Source organism: Paroedura picta, chromosome 16 (assembly GCF_049243985.1).
Source record: "Paroedura picta isolate Pp20150507F chromosome 16, Ppicta_v3.0, whole genome shotgun sequence".
Classification (NCBI taxonomy): domain Eukaryota; kingdom Metazoa; phylum Chordata; class Lepidosauria; order Squamata; family Gekkonidae; genus Paroedura; species Paroedura picta.
The window spans coordinates 14,209,236-14,225,203 of NC_135384.1; the positions used below are offsets into that span (position 1 = coordinate 14,209,236).

At 40.8% G+C, this 15,968-nt stretch overlaps 1 protein-coding gene across 1 annotated transcript; it reads left to right on the forward strand.

The window, feature by feature from the left end:
• Nucleotides 1-1,305: 1,305 nt before the first annotated feature.
• Nucleotides 1,306-11,284, forward strand: LOC143825403 (vomeronasal type-2 receptor 26-like). Its single transcript, XM_077313433.1, has 5 exons — nucleotides 1,306-1,571; nucleotides 6,442-7,171; nucleotides 8,592-8,810; nucleotides 9,528-9,654; nucleotides 10,356-11,284. Exons 1-5 carry the CDS (start codon nucleotides 1,306-1,308, stop codon nucleotides 11,282-11,284), a joined length of 2,271 nt encoding a protein of 756 aa, XP_077169548.1.
• Nucleotides 11,285-15,968: the final 4,684 nt, after the last annotated feature.

Consider the following 15,968-nt stretch of genomic DNA (forward strand, 5'->3'; position numbering starts at 1 on the left):
TGAGTCAACTTAAAAATGGCTTCCATGGGAAGGGGAGGAGTCAGTTACAAAATGGCTGCCATATAAGGAGAGGAGTGAGCTACAAAATGGCTGTTTTAGGAAGGGGAGGATTCATATACAAAATGGGGCCATGAGTCAGCTTCAAAATGGCTGCAATGAGAAAGGGAGAAGTCAGCTACAAAATGGCTGCTATAGAAGAGGAGGAGTCAGCTACAAAATGGCTGCCTAGGGAAGGGAACGTGTCAGGTACAAAATGGCTGCCATGAATCAGCTACAAAAAGGCTGCAATGAGAAGGGGAGGTGTCAAGCTACAAAATGGCTGCCTAGGGTATGGCAGGAATCAGCTACAAACTGGCTGCCATAGGAAGGGTAGTTAGCTACCAAACGGCTGCCATGAGTCAGCTACAAAATGGTTGCCAGCCACATATTCCTCTTCTCCCACCATCTGCAGCGTCAACTTGCAGTTTCCAGTAAGTCACAGCTGCCCTTTATGCTAATTAGTGATCCTTTGGCATTTTTAGGAAAGCTTTCTCCTTCAGGGTACTCACAATTTAGGGGTGTTTGGCTGCCAAACAACTCTTCTAAATGATTCATCTAATGCTCTCTGATCATAGACAAATAAGTGGTATAGTTGATTGAGTGGTGATTATGACTTCTGTGACAGACCCACACAGGTAGGAGCCCAAAGGGGGCTATGTAGGATGAGGAGGCAGTCCTGAAGGAGAAGGTTGAAGTGGCCTTGGAGAGTTCTGAGAGAGAGAATTCCAAGGGTAGTTAGTGAGAGTAAGGAGAGGCAGAAGGAGACATAGTGTTGAAGAGAGATTTTAGGAGGAGGATCGGTGGAAGAGAGAGGATATATGAGACCCTTTGAGTGAAACAAGGTCATGTTTCTCATAAAGATTGTTGAATCACTGCTGCCTCAGCTCATTATGAAAGAAAATCAACAGATTATTTTGCATTTTTAATGAATCACAGAAAATGAAATCAGAAGATATATGCTTACATACCTTCATCTGTTGGAAACCCCAAAATGACAATGGGTGGTCCCCTAGAATTTGGGTTGCCAACGTCTAGGTCAGAGGTAGTCAAACTGCAGCCCTCCAGATGTCCATGGACTACAATTCCCATGAGCCCCTGCCAACATAGGCTGGCAAGGGCTCATGGGAATTGTAGAACATCTGGAGGGCCGCAGTTTGACTACCCCTGCTTTATGTGGTAGCTGGAAATCTCTTGGATTACAACTAATCTCCAGATGCTCAAAAGCAATTCATCTGGACATAATGGCCTCTTTGGAGGGTGGACAGTATGGTATTATATCCCAAAGAAATCCCTTCGCTACCAAACCATACTCTTCTCAGGCTCCACCCCCAGTCTTCTGGTGGCAACCTGAAGCTGGCAACTCATCCTAGAACTGGCCGCCTACACTGTGCTTCTCAGCAGTTTCAGCTTGGCACTGTTGTGGCAGTCCTTTGGGGGATCCTCTGTTTAGAGTCCATGATATTCACCTGTACTTGTGATCCTCCTGACTTTGGAGTCATACATCAAGGCCAACTGATAAGCAGTGGGACAAGGCAAGTGAGCCTCAGGGGGCAGGAAGCATATAAATGGGAAAGTATAAACAAAATAAAATAAATAGCAATGCCATTCTCTCTCAGTTGGAGAATTTTAACATATAAAGAACCTTTTCCCAAGTGCCATAACCTGGATGCATGTGATAATATGAGTAAAGGTTAAAAATGGATGAATATTTAAACTTGTGAGGGAACATTCAGATTTGAGTCTGGGTTTTCCAAATTCTAATTAAATATTCTTAACCACTCTAGCACAATTACTTATCCTGTTCACTGATCCAGTTGAGTGTCACATTAGCAGCCTGGAATGATCCAGATCAGCCATCTGCCACTTTCCTCATGGTATGCTTTTAGGAGCAAAAAACCCCAAACAAAAACAGAGGTAGGATTCCTGGCATTCACCTCCTGCAAAGAGTGTTTTCCTCTACTGTCTTTTCTTGTGTGATGGTACGAGACCAACTCATTTGGGAGAAGTCATTGCCCAATTACTAGTTTCCATCATTGTAACAATAACAGTTGTCCTTCATGTCACCAAAGAATCCCACAGGTTTCTTAAAGATCATCAACAGCTGAATGTGACAAATCATATATAAAACCCACATTTTGATTATACCACAGTCCAGAGAGGGAGAGGCCTTTGCTGCTAGCCCTATTTCCATTTTACATTTCAAAGTATTTTTTTCATACCAATTCTTCTTTCATAGTTCTTATATACAAATCTACCAATGAATTAGGGTTATCAGCCTCCAGGTGGGGGTTTACAGATGACATCCAGACTACAGAGATCAGTTTATCTGGAGAATGTGATTGCTTTGGAGGTTAGATTGTATGACATGATACCTTTCCCCACACCAAACACTGTCCTTCCCCTCCTCCATCCCTAAATCTCCAGGAATTTCCCAACCCAGAGAGGGAAATGCTGGTATGAATACTTCTAGATCTAACCTCTTCTCTCCGGATTAGGTTTGCTTTCTCATGTGAAAATATGAAGCTCATAAAGGAGTTAATAGCTCCCTCCCTGAAACACTGCAAACAATTCTTACCCACCAAGCCACCCCCAAAAAATTGCTTGGACTATATATATGTATATATATTGTGGCTTTTCACACTGATCTTCCACTCTTGTTTTTTTTTTTGTGCTTTTGCTAATTATCATTAAAAAATAAAGAAGTTTCACTTAGCTTTTTGCATGTCCAGGCAAAGCTAATAATAACCAACTTCTTCGTTATTTTAGATTTTGTTAAAAGAAATTCACTCTGAGCCAAAATAACAGCATGTATCCTCAGTATTCATTCTCAAATAAGATAGTAATTTTCTCAACTGTGCTCATGTCAACATATTACAGAAATTGCTTCTGTTTCTTCTTGACCATCTATGTCTCTGAATCATATCTTCTTCCTAATCCAAGATTGACAGTTGTTGACCAGCGGAGTAATTTGTTACTTGAGGAAGGCTGAATTGCAACTGATGCTAGCCAGACAGATAGAAGCATGGGAATTTACATCTGGAGGGAAAAAATTGTGATCAGGATTATAATGATCATGACACTACTACTTATCCTGCTGGGTCACACTGTGGGTAAGAAACCTTTGACTACTTGCAGTCTACAAGATGATCCCCACCCTATTTCTCATGGATTCTATCAGCCAGGCAATCTAATCATTGGTGAGATTGTCAGTCACATTCTCTTCTTCCATGAATCTTCCTCTTTCCTGGAGAAGCCCAAAGAGCTGTTGATTAAGGAATCAATGTGAGCATTTCTTTCTGTCTATCTGGTTTATATTGTCAATGTCTTTCTCCTAATGCATTATAGATAATAGAAATGGGAAAAAAATCAATCTGGTTTGAATGAAGATGACACTGTACATTTCTCCTTCTTCTATTTTCTTGCTGTATTCAGGTTGTTTAAGGCCTGTTGTGCTTTATAATACCACTGCCTTGGGACTGCCTTGATTCCTAGGTCAAAATCAGCTCTCTGTGGATCTCTGCTCCAAACCCACTTGATAATGCCTAAATTTTAGGGAGCACACAGTGATACAGTAACATCTGTCCAATGGACATCTTCATCCCTTGTAGTTTTGGAGAGTGGCTACAGTGGATGAAGTTTCCAGTTTCTTGTTCCCTTACGTGTAACTGTTGTTTATTGGTCTTCTGTGCAGACGCACATCCCTCCCACCTGCCCCACTGTGAACTCTCTGGAATCTTGATTTCTGCAGGTCTCTGATGTTGGCATGGAGGAAATTTAGGGAGACAACTAGATTCTAGGAGCAACATTTCATGTAGATCAGAGGGTTGCAGTGGTAGGAGGAAGTCACAACATTTTCAGGAAATTTCTTTCTGAATAGAGTTGATCAATGATCAGCTTTCATGCTATGGAGTGGCAGGAACGTCGACATAAAGTGGCAGAAGAGTTTTAGTCTACATTCCCTCTTTCCATGAAATTTATTGGGTTAAATCCTATTTTAAAGATCCATTCACCACCCAATTGTAGTACTCTATCTCCCCCTCCTTTTGTTCTGGAGATGCCTCATCCACCATAACAATGCCATATAGCAGTAGTTTTATACAGCCATAGGTTATTACAAAGTACAAAAGACATCTGTAAGCAATAAATTAGATAATCGCACAATATCAATACCATACTTTCAGGGGATGGACGGGGATCCTTCAGGAGGCAAGGAAGTTGTGTTTCCTTGATAGAATCCAAACCATTACTTATTTTTTATAAATATTTAAACAGCTCTCTCCATTTCTTTTTGTAAAGCTGGTTAGTGCATCCCTTACACAAAGTTTATTGACAATGAGCTATATTGTTTTGGTAAACCCAGAGAAAAAGAGAGAAGAAGGGTCTGAGGATATTCACTTTCCACTTTCAGATAAAGGTAAAGGTAAAGGTATCCCCTGTGCAAGCACCAAGTCATATGTGACCCTTGGGGTGACGCCCTCCAGCGTTTTCATGGCAGACTCAATACGGGGTGGTTTGCCAGTGCCTTCCCCAGTCTTTACCGTTTATCCCCCAGCAAGCTGGGTACTCATTTGACCGACCTCGGAAGGATGGAAGGCTGAGTCAACCTTGAGCCGGCTGCTGGGATTGAACTCCCAGCCTCATGGGCAAAGCTTTCAGACGGCTGCTTTACCACTCTGCGCCACAAGAGGCTCTACTTCCACTTTCAGATAGTAAATGACTAATGCAAAAAAATTTGATGAAAAAAAAAAGTGGGAGTGTTGGGCAATGGTATCTCATGCTAAAAGTGAGTAGTGTAAAATATACAACCTGAGATAAATATACCTAATCTCTACCAGGCAGATTTGCTTTTGTCTCAAGGTAGGTTACGGATTGTGCAAGTGGTTTAAGAAGTTGGAGTTCCAGTGAAAATATAGCTGGTCTGGCATGACAATAACTAGGTATGTTTGTTGCTGGCATGAAAAAAAAAATGAGATTTTTCTAATCACAATTACTGAGTGTCATGTTCTCAATATAGGCTTCAGGTTTCTGATGGTTTAGCTGTCTGGGTAAAAGGAATACATTCTTGCCTTTTTTGTGAACACACAAAAACATTTCATCTGGTCTAAACTAAATTAGGGAACTAATGACATATTTCCAAGAAAACCTAACTCCCAGGGATGGGCATCCCATCCATGTATGATTAGGAGAGGCTCTTGGATCTAACTGGGAAGAAATTAGCACAAGACTAAGTCTGTTGAATTTACTTTCTGGTATGGTAAACCATCAGATTGAAGAATGATGCTAAAGATAGAAATCCTCTCATGAATATATAGCTGTTTGACATCATGACCAGACAGATAAGTCCCATTTTGCATAAAACAGAAAAGCTTGGATTGTTTTAGTATGTGGCAAAAAAACCCCACTGTGTCTTTTAAACAACTGAATCTAGAAGCTGCATTTTACAGGCTTGTTTCATTCAAGCAACATGCAGTAAGAAAGGTTACACCAAATTGATTGCCTGTTTTATGGCAAAGTTAACAGTTGGTGAAACATATCAAGATTATAGCTTTAAGACTGATGGGGTGGATGTAGTAAAGAGGCTATGTCTCTCACTTCAGGTCAGTGACGAAGTTCTACCAATATCTCTTGGCCTTGGTATTTGCTGTAAAGGAGATAAATGAGAATCCTAACATTTTGCCAAATATCACTTTGGGCTTTCACATTCTCAATTGCTACTACCTTTTGAAGATGACCTATAAGGCTACTCTGAGTCTGCTTTTCACACACCCGAACTTCATCCCCAATTTCAGATGTGATACCCAGAAAAATCTTTTAGCTGTCGTTGGAGGACTTATGACTGAAATATCTACCAGCATTGCGAGGATTTTAACCCTTTACAAGATACCGCAGGTAGGCCATATAGATGGTGGTACTGAGATTTCACACCGTGGACATGTATATTATCTTCTAGGTAAAGATAAAGGTATCCCCTGTGCAATCACCGAGTCATGTCTGACCCTTGGGGTGATGCCCTCTAACGTTTTCTTGGCAGACTCAATACAGAGTGGTTTGCCATTCCCTTCCCCAGTCTTTACCATTTTACCCCCAAGCAAGCTGGGTACTCATTTTATTGACCTCAGAGGTTGGAAGGCTGAGTCAGCCTTGAGCCAGCTGCTGGGATTGAACTCCCAGCCTCATGGTCAGAGCTTCAGACAGCATGTTGGTTGCCTTACCACCATGCGCCACAAGAGGCTCATTATCTTCTAGTTCACTTCAAAAATGCCTATACATTTTCTTTCAGTTCACTTTTGGATCATTTTCCCCAGTGTGGGGTAGAAAGATGCTATTTCCTTCCTTGTACCAGATGGTCCCAAATGAATTTTATCAGTATATGGGAATAGTGCATTTGCTTCACCATTTCAGATGGACATGGATTGGTCTCATTGCTGTGGATAATGACAACGGGGACAGGTTTCTGGAGGAGGCATTGCCCTTGCTTTCACGGAACAAAATCTGCTATTCTTTTATTCTAAGAATAAACAAAAGAACATACAAAGAAGAAACCCTCATGTGGCTATTGAAGTTTCAGGAACAGTATTCACATCTTGTGGAGAGCAAAGCCAATACATACTTAGTATATGGGGAACCTCCAACACTACATATTCTGAGCATGCTGATTTCTGCCTCAGAGCACTTGCTCCTTGGAGGTAAAGTATGGATTGTGACATCTCACTGGGAGTTTGAATCACTGTCCATTCAAAAAATCTGGAACACAGAGATCTTCCATGGGGCCCTATCATTAACCATTCACTCTAATCAGCCACCAGGTTTCCAAAAGTTTCTTCAGATCATAAGACCTTCCTGGGCAAAAGGAGATGGATTTATTCAGGAATTTTGGGAAGAGGCATTCAGCTGCTCATTAAAAAATTCCCCTGTGCAGGAAGATCATGAAATAATTTGTACTGGGGATGAGAAATTAGAGAATATCCCTGGGATTTTGTTTGAAATGGGTATGACTGGACACAGCTACAATGTCTACAATGCTGCCTATGCCATAGCATGGGCTTCCCATGCCATCTATGCATCTAGATCCATACGAAGAAGATTCAAAGATGGAAGCCGTCTGGAATTTCTGAATGTTCAGCCATGGCAGGTAGTTACAACTCTATGATACAAATTCCATTTAAAGCAGACTAACATATTATACAACAAAGTACCCATCTTACATCGTTCTAAGTCCATTAATTCCAGTGGACGTACAAGGGTGTATGTGTGGATGTAAGAGAATGCAGAATGAGCCACCAACGTGCAAAATTGACCAAGCTGAAGTTTCCAAGATTTTTACTGATCATGTCACAAAACATGTGGCTGGCATTGGCTTAAAATTTATTTAACTTCTATTGTGACCACAAGAGCCTCTTGTGGCACAGAGTGGTAAGGCAGCTGTCTGAAAGCTTTGCCCATGAGGCTGGGAGTTTAATCCCAGCAGCCGGCTCAAGGTCGACTCAGCCTTCCATCCTTCCGAGGTCGGTCAAATGAGTACCCAGCTTGCTGGGGGGTAAACTGTAATGACTGGGGAAGGCACTGGCAAACCACCCCGTATTGAGTCTGCCATGAAAATGCTGGAGGGCGTCACCTCAAGGGTCAGACATGACTCGGTGCTTGCACAGGGGATACCTTTACCCTTTTACCTTTATTGTGACCACAAAGATTTGCATTGTGATAAATTATTTTTAAACTCATAAACAATCACACAATGTGGACTATCCATGAGACATCCCAGTCCCCCTCCCATCAAGGAAATCCTTAAATAGTCATAGTACTCGCTCCCAATGAAGTTTCTCCTACAGTAGTTGCCCAGCATGAAAGCATGATGATGAAGGATTCATCACATGCAATCACACACACACTATTGTAAATTATTTTCAAAAAGTTCAGGGATGGGTGTAGTGGGGTGGGGGCATGGATTTGTGCAATGGAAACCTTTACTTTGTAAATACAAAAATGGACCAGAAGGAAGGATTGAAAACACAGAATTTTGAGAAGGTGCTCTTTCAAAGATCAGTTTAGTCAGTCAATATAAGATTATCTGAAAAATAGATGCAGACAGTATTTTTAATGCTAATTGCCAGTATTATTCCCACCCCTCAACAGGAATCAGTGGACAAAAGTGCCCTTGCATCAAAAGGCAACTGCTTCAGGGGTCAGTAATAACACACCTCTGACCACTCTGCTTGAAATTTTTTGGAGGCAGCACCTTTCGATTAGAGCATACCTTTCTCAACTTTTTTTTTTTTTTTTACTATTGAGACCCCCTGAAACATGCAGATTTAAACAAATGTATTGATGATGGTGTTTCTAATTGAATAGATGATGAGCAAATCTCAGTATTTCTTTGTTCTGGGTTTACTGAATACTGTAAAGCAGATTTGCTATATTCGATGAACTGCTCTAAATAAATTAAAACATTCAACATTTTTCATTTATTTGTCTTTTTCTTTCTTTCTTTATATTTCTATACTGCCCTCCTGTGAGGCTATCTTCCCTTAATGTTCACTCCTCTTACAATACAGCTTCATGTTTTTCTGAGGAACATGTCCTTCAACAACACTGCTGGAGACACTGTGCATTTTAATGAAAATGGAGAATTAGTGGAAGGTTTTGACGTTACCAACTGGATAACTTTCCCAAACAGCTCTTTTGTTAGAGTGATAGTGGGAAGACTAGATCCTCTAGCTCATCAATTAACCCTTAAGGATGATATAATTGTGTGGAACAAGAACTTTAGCCAGGTGGGATATTGCCATGAAGCGTGAGTCCTTTATTCATTTTGGGAATTCCTTTTTACCATTTGGTGAGCTATTTTCATATATGATAGGGAATTTGGGAGTTTGCCTTTTTCATCAATGTATTCTCACTATGAGCCTCTTGTGGCGCAGAGTGGTAAGGCAGCCGTCTGAAAGCTTTGCCCATGAGGCTGGGAGTTCGATCCCAGCAGCCGGCTCAAGGTTGACTCAGCCTTCCATCCTTCCGAGGTCGGTAAAATGAGTACCCAGCTTGCTGCTGGGGGGTAAAATGGTAATGACTGGGGAAGGCACTGGCAAACCACCCCGTATTGAGTCTGCCATGAAAACGCTAGAGGGCGTCACCCCAAGGGTCAGACATGACTCCGTGCTTGCACAGGGGATACCTTTACCTTTACCTTTTTATTCTCACTATCCCAATCATGATTTCATGGATTCTTATTAAAATAACTGTTTCCCTTCATAACTGTCCTTTTTTGGGGGGTGGGATGATGAATTGTCGTGAATTGGGAAACCATTTTAATTCATCGCAGCTTTTATTGAGCTAAATTATCACCAACATCTTAACTATTTCATAATGAGATTTCAGAAAATGCATGTTTGATACCTAGCAAAACCTTAAATTTTCTAGCTGTGATCATGGCAATTACTCATGATGTTCTTCTGCTATGCCCTGTGAAATACTGTTTCTATGCTTATTGACAGGTACCTCCTCTTTCTGTGTGTAATGACAACTGTAATCCCAGCTATTACAGGAAAAAGAAGGAGGGAGAGAAATTCTGCTGCTATGATTGTGCTCCATGTCCAGAAGAGATGATTTCTGACCAGTTAGGTATGACAATGAATGTATCAAGGACCCAAATATTTCTAGTAACGTATCATTATAGTTACTGATAGGTCACAAAGGAACCTGATGTTATGGATTCTGCCCTCAGGTTGAGATGTTAAACTCATCATTGTTTCTAGAAACAAGCTTTTTGCAAAGTATGCTACTTTAATGCTACTTTTAATGTTATGATCCAGACACAGCATTCCTCAGATAGGCCTTAGAAATCTGAGAGTGCCCTGGGTCTACTCACATAGCTAGACATCTCAGACAAATCCATAGCTTTAAGTGGATAGCTGTGTTAGTCTGAAGCTGCATGACTAAATTTGAGTCCACTAGCACCTTTAAGACCAACAAAGATTTATTCAAGGCATGAGCTTTCATGTACCTGCACAAACACTTGAGGAAGTATGCATGCACATGAAAGCTCATGCCTTTAATAAATCTTTCTTGGTCTTAAAGGTGCCATTGGGCTCAGATTTTGAAATCCATAGCTTCTTATTTATTGGATATGTATATTTTAAAATAAACAGCAATGTATCAATCTATACCTTTTCAGAATAACCCACATGTTCATTTTTACTTGGAGATGATAAAACTTGAATTTATAATTGGAAGTTATAATTTGCTGTTCCAGAATTATGAAATTCCTTTGCCCAATGTTTAGGTCAAAGTCTTGAAAAAATGCTGTGGTTTCTCTTTTGCAGATATGGAGTCTTGTGTGAAATGTCCAGATGACAGTTTTGCAAACACCCACCAAACTCAATGTGTTCTTAAGGACATAAGCTTCCTCTCTTACGAAGAACCTTTAGGGATCTTATTGGTTGCATTGGTTATATCTTTCACTCTGCTCACAGCTTTGGTTCTTGGAACCTTCATAAAGCACAAGGACACTCCCATTGTCAAAGCCAACAACAGGAGCCTCACCTACATTCTTCTTGTTTCTCTTCTTCTCTGCTTCCTCTGTTCTTTGCTCTTCATTGGACAGCCTCAAAATATGACCTGTCTACTTCGACAGACTTTATTTGGCATCATATTCTGTGTGGCCCTTTCTAGTGTGCTGGCCAAAACCATCATTGTAGTTCTGGCCTTCATGGCTACCAAACCAGGATCTAGATTAAGGAAACTGCTTGGAGAAAGAATGGCTTATTCAGTAGTGATTTCCTTTTCCTTGATTCAAGTGGTTGCTTGTATTTTCTGGCTAAGTGCTTCTCCTCCATTCCCTGATAAAAACATGCATTCATTGCCCAAGACAATTATACTGGAGTGCAATGAAGGGTCAGTTACCATGTTTTACTGTGTTCTGGGTTACATGGGCTTCCTGGCCATTGTCAGCTTCATGGTGGCTTTTCTTGCCAGGAAGCTACCAGACAGTTTCAATGAAGCCAAACTGATCACTTTCAGCATGCTAGTCTTCTGCAGTGTTTGGCTGTGCTTTGTTCCAACCTACTTGAGCACTAAGGGGAAATCCATGGTGGCTGTGGAGATCTTCTCCATTTTAGCCTCCAGTTTTTGTTTATTGGGCTGCATTTTTTTACCCAAATGCTACATCGTTATTCTAAGGCCTGAGATAAACAGGAAGGAGCAGTTTACACAAATCAAAAATAATAGGAAGAAACATTTAAGCTTCACTTGATCTTTATGATTCTTTTGGTGACAATAAAGATTTTCAAACTTGGTTGCTGTTACTGAGAACTTCTCAGGCTATGATATTAGAGAAGTATAGAAGTATAGGCATCTCAGAGTGGAATTATTATTCTCTTACTGAACCAGTTATCTGTCATGGAAAACTACAACCATTGATGGGACATGTTAAACTTAACTTGTTGGAATATACAAGATCAACAGTATAAGAACAGTTATAACAGGGGGCATTAGAAGATAAGTGTATTTAGCATAGTTAGCTTAGGAACTTCCTGATGGTTTTCAAATATACTTCTCCTGGGTCTTGACTGACTAATTTGGAGACTTCCTGCTCCTTTGAGCATACTTTCTCCCTTCTTGCCTTCAGAATGAACAGACAGAATGTCAAACACTTAGAGAGGTTGCTAGAACTTTCCCTCTCCATCTTTCTATTTTATTCTTTTAAACAACCTGGTGCTTTGCTACTCTTTGTTTATTCAAACTTTGCCAAGAGGGTTATGGGCTACATGTGTGAATTCAGGCTTCAAAATAGAGTTTTTGATTGGCAGAACAAACAGAAAATGTCAGTTTTCTGCAACACTCAACATAATTACCTGCTGAATAGTTTTACTTTAGGCAACTGTCTGATCTGGAAGGAGAGAATAAAGAGCCACCTGCTAGAGATGAGACTGTGACAAGCTGTTAGAGACACCCCCTCCCCCAACCACAAGATGACCAGCAGGCAATACAAAGGTATTCAGAAGGCAAGAGAAGCCCTGGTCAAAGTACACAGTTACCTACTTGATCAATGAAAAAGGACAAGTACAGGAGAAACTCAGTGACCCCATTATAATCAACAAATTTTATTTCATGGTATAAGCATTCATGTATCTGAAGAAATATGCATGCACATGAAAGCTTATACCCAGAAACTCAGGCTGAATTCCTACATTGCCTAAAACACAAAGAAAAAAACAAAAGCAAGATGAACCAATTTAGCATCTAAAATGCATTCTAGAAAACAAATATCTGTTTTAGCAAAAGGAATATGTGAATCTAAAAACCTCTCATTCAGAGGTCTCCTAACCTTGTTGAACATTGTGGAATTTGGAGAATAGGGTATTTAGAGTATACGGAATAGGTGCCACCACGTGGGGATAGAGGCCCATGACAGAATGCTTGGAGGTTCCAGTCTATACATCCTCTTATGACTGAAGTAGCTGTTCTTGAATGCATGCTCCCTGCAGATACAAACACAATGTATGCTAAGTAGGCTAAGTTCTTCTGAAGCCACTTGTTGCTCCAATGAAGTGGAAGAAAGCTAGTACCGGTTATTCACTTTGATGAAGGAGACAATGGAATTCCATTGTTGTGTGACACTTCGGGGAGCACAGTTCTATCTGAAAAGATAATCAGTGTATTCAAAATTCATACAAAACTCATATAAAATCCAGCTGTCCAAATTCATCCTAAATTAGGAACACTGCAGTCTAAAAATAGGAGCATAAACTTAGCTTTTGGAAGACTGCATGTTTGCAGTTTCTTCTCCCCACCCCCCACCCTGAATTCCTTGGCCTAATACTTGTTTAGACCATGTTCAATCTTTATTTATTAATTTTTCTTATAGTTGAATGTTTAAAGTCTGCTCTTTATAACCCCAGCATACTTAATTCCACTTTTTGTGGCATTTTGTGTGCTAAAAGTACAAAGTTGGCCTTACCATGACTGCTGGCTGCTCCACTGCAGCCACAGGGGGTGAGGAATGGAATAGAAAAGGTCTGCCAGGCTAAATAAGGGTCTAGTGTGAGGAGGGGGCAGGGACCTCAGTCCAGAAGACCCCATGCTGTGCAGGAGGGCTGACCGAAGCCTGCCCTATTTAAAAGACTGTATCTAATGGTTGGCCTCTTCCTTGGTGGTCTGGTGTCCTAGGTCCTCTTGCAACCTCCCCATTTGCTTCAGTTCTGTTTTGGGTGGGCCTGCATCTTGGGGTCCTGGTTAATATTGGTTGATAATTTTACCCAAGTTGCTTTGTATCATCACAAATTGGCTTGGGGCATGGGCTGAGCTGTTTGGGGGGCAGTCTGATTCTGTGCACTGGACATGCCTAGCAGAGGCTGTGTGGATGCTGAGCATGGCCTTCTTCACTGGGGTGGTCTGATGTGTTTACATTTCTGGGTGCCAGAGGGTTACCATTTAGAGGCTTCCATTTGCTTGTATCCATCATCTGCCACCCCCTGGGGTTGTTCCCAGCAGACCAGGAGCACCATGTGCTCCCTGCAGACTGAGTGAGTACATCGGTTGTGTGGGTGGGCACTAGGAGTGGTGTTTCCTGGAGGTCTACTGACCGCTAGAGACCAGTTCCCCATGTGCTGTACCCTCCTCCTGATTGGGGTTATAATAAAACTGTGGTCTGTGTCTGAGTACTCTTTATCAGTCTCCTGCATGCCCTCCTGCATTGCAAATCCCTTTAGCAGGAGATACTCTTCCATATTTGTTAGTGTCAGCAGTTAAGTTACTCCCCATGGGGAAGTTGTTACATCTGGAAATAAGAGGTGGGGATGTATCTCACTGGACAGAGAGAGAACGTCTTCAGCTATATACATTTTACTAAGCTAACTTACTTTGGCCTAAGATCATATAACTAAATAAAGATACTCAGCTAACTTTGAAGCAGAAGTATTTTGTCATGTTTCATGGTTCAGCAGAGGGTAATCCATTGGGAAGTGATGAACTTTGCTATTATGAAGATTATGGGTTACCTGCCTGCTACCCAAAGGATTTCCAGAGTCTACTAGCAATTCAATCCGCATTACATCGGAAGGCTTCCGTTTTAAAAATTGATATGTTGATTAGAACTCAGTCTAGAGATAGGGAGCTTGCTGACAGCCTTTGCAACCATTACATTTTGTTTACACAGAAATCCAGACCTGTGAATAGCATGTTGTAGCTGCTCCCCTGATTATATCTCCAGATGTAGCATTTTAAACTGAGAAGCTGAAATTAACCCCCCTAAAATATTTGCACCCCCACACACACTTTTATAGACGCACAGTAATTTACTCTGTTCATTTGAACAAACATTCTGTTTTGCATGCCTTCTAGTGTGAAAATTCCTTCTTAACTAGGCTTTTCTTCAGTAGACATCCAGAGTCACTGGACAGTCATAGAAGACTGAAGCCCAATGGAAGCTGTCCATCTAAAGGGAACACTGGGATTTGTACCTGGAGGGAAATCAGAAAGATCAAGATGCTACTAATCATCTTGTTTCTCATTATACTTCTGGGTCAGAGTGTCTGTACGACACATGCTATTATTTGCTGCATAAATGGGGATCCCTTTCCTATTTCTCATGAATTTTATCAGCCAGGCGATCTTCTCATTGGCCAGATAGTTGCTCACATTGTCTTAGTTTATGACTCCCCCTCTTTTCTTCACCTGCCCACATGGATGTTGAGTAAGGAGCCTCTGTAAGAAATACTTTTGACTTTCTCTCACATCACAGAAGACTTTGGTGTCAATCACATCTTTTGCTTTGCATTCATTATTGTATTTGTTAGACAAACAACATCCCAACATAACTGGAGAGAGTGAGGTGGCTGCAGGGGAATAGAGAGCTGAAGCCATAATCCTCTAGCTGGGGACATTATACCAACTGGGAGGTGGTCTAAATTTCAAGTTAGGAGGACTTGGAGAAGGGATGGAAGGTATCACCGGGTAGTTACTTAGGACAATTATGGAACTTGCAAACTCCTGACAGAAGGAGCACTGGGTGTCCTCAGGACAGTGCAACTCAACAGAGCAGAATAATAGGAGTCAAATATAGCAAGATATTCTCAATATACATTTTAAAGATGGAACCTTTTATTACATTGTGGAATATTTTCAAGCCAATGGAGGATGTCAGGGGGGTAATTTTGTTACATATTAAAATTAAATTATTTTTGTCGGATGTCGATAAAAGCTGGTTTTATGAAGGGTGATTTAAGTGTTTTAAATGTTTTGGCTCTCATCAGTTGCAAGTCTGTGTTCTTGCAATTTTTTGTGTGCATATCTTTTTTGATATGGTTCTTTTAATAAAATAATATTAAAAGGTTATGATTGGTTGTTTTGACACTGCAGATCCGTGGTAAAGAACTACCAATTACTTTTGGCCTTGGCATTTGCGATAAAAGAGATCAATGAGAATCCTGACATTTTGCCAAATATCACTTTGGGGTTTCACATCATCAACAGCAACTATCTGGCACAGATCACGTATAAGGCCACTTTGAGCCTGCTTGCTACACCCCAGAGTTTTGTTCCCAATTTTAAGTGTGACATTAAGACAAATACAATGGCTGTCATTGGAGGACTTTTCCCTGAGACCACTCTCCATATAGCCACTTTCTTATCCATCTACAACATTCCACAGGTAGACCATTCAAAACACTGTCAATGAGATTTCATGATGTTAACCCATAATAGATCATCTAGTCATAAGCCATGACAAAAATGCTTATATATTCTCTTTCAGCTTGTGTATGGATCATTTTTACCTGTTTCTATGAGATTTTACCCCTTTAACACTTAATTGAAATTTTTGCTCTAATGCATGCCAAAAATGAATCAAAACAACCATCTGTATTCTCTTCCAGCTCACATATGGATCATTTTTCCCAAGGCAAGAGGACAAAACACTGTTCTCTTCTTTGTACCAA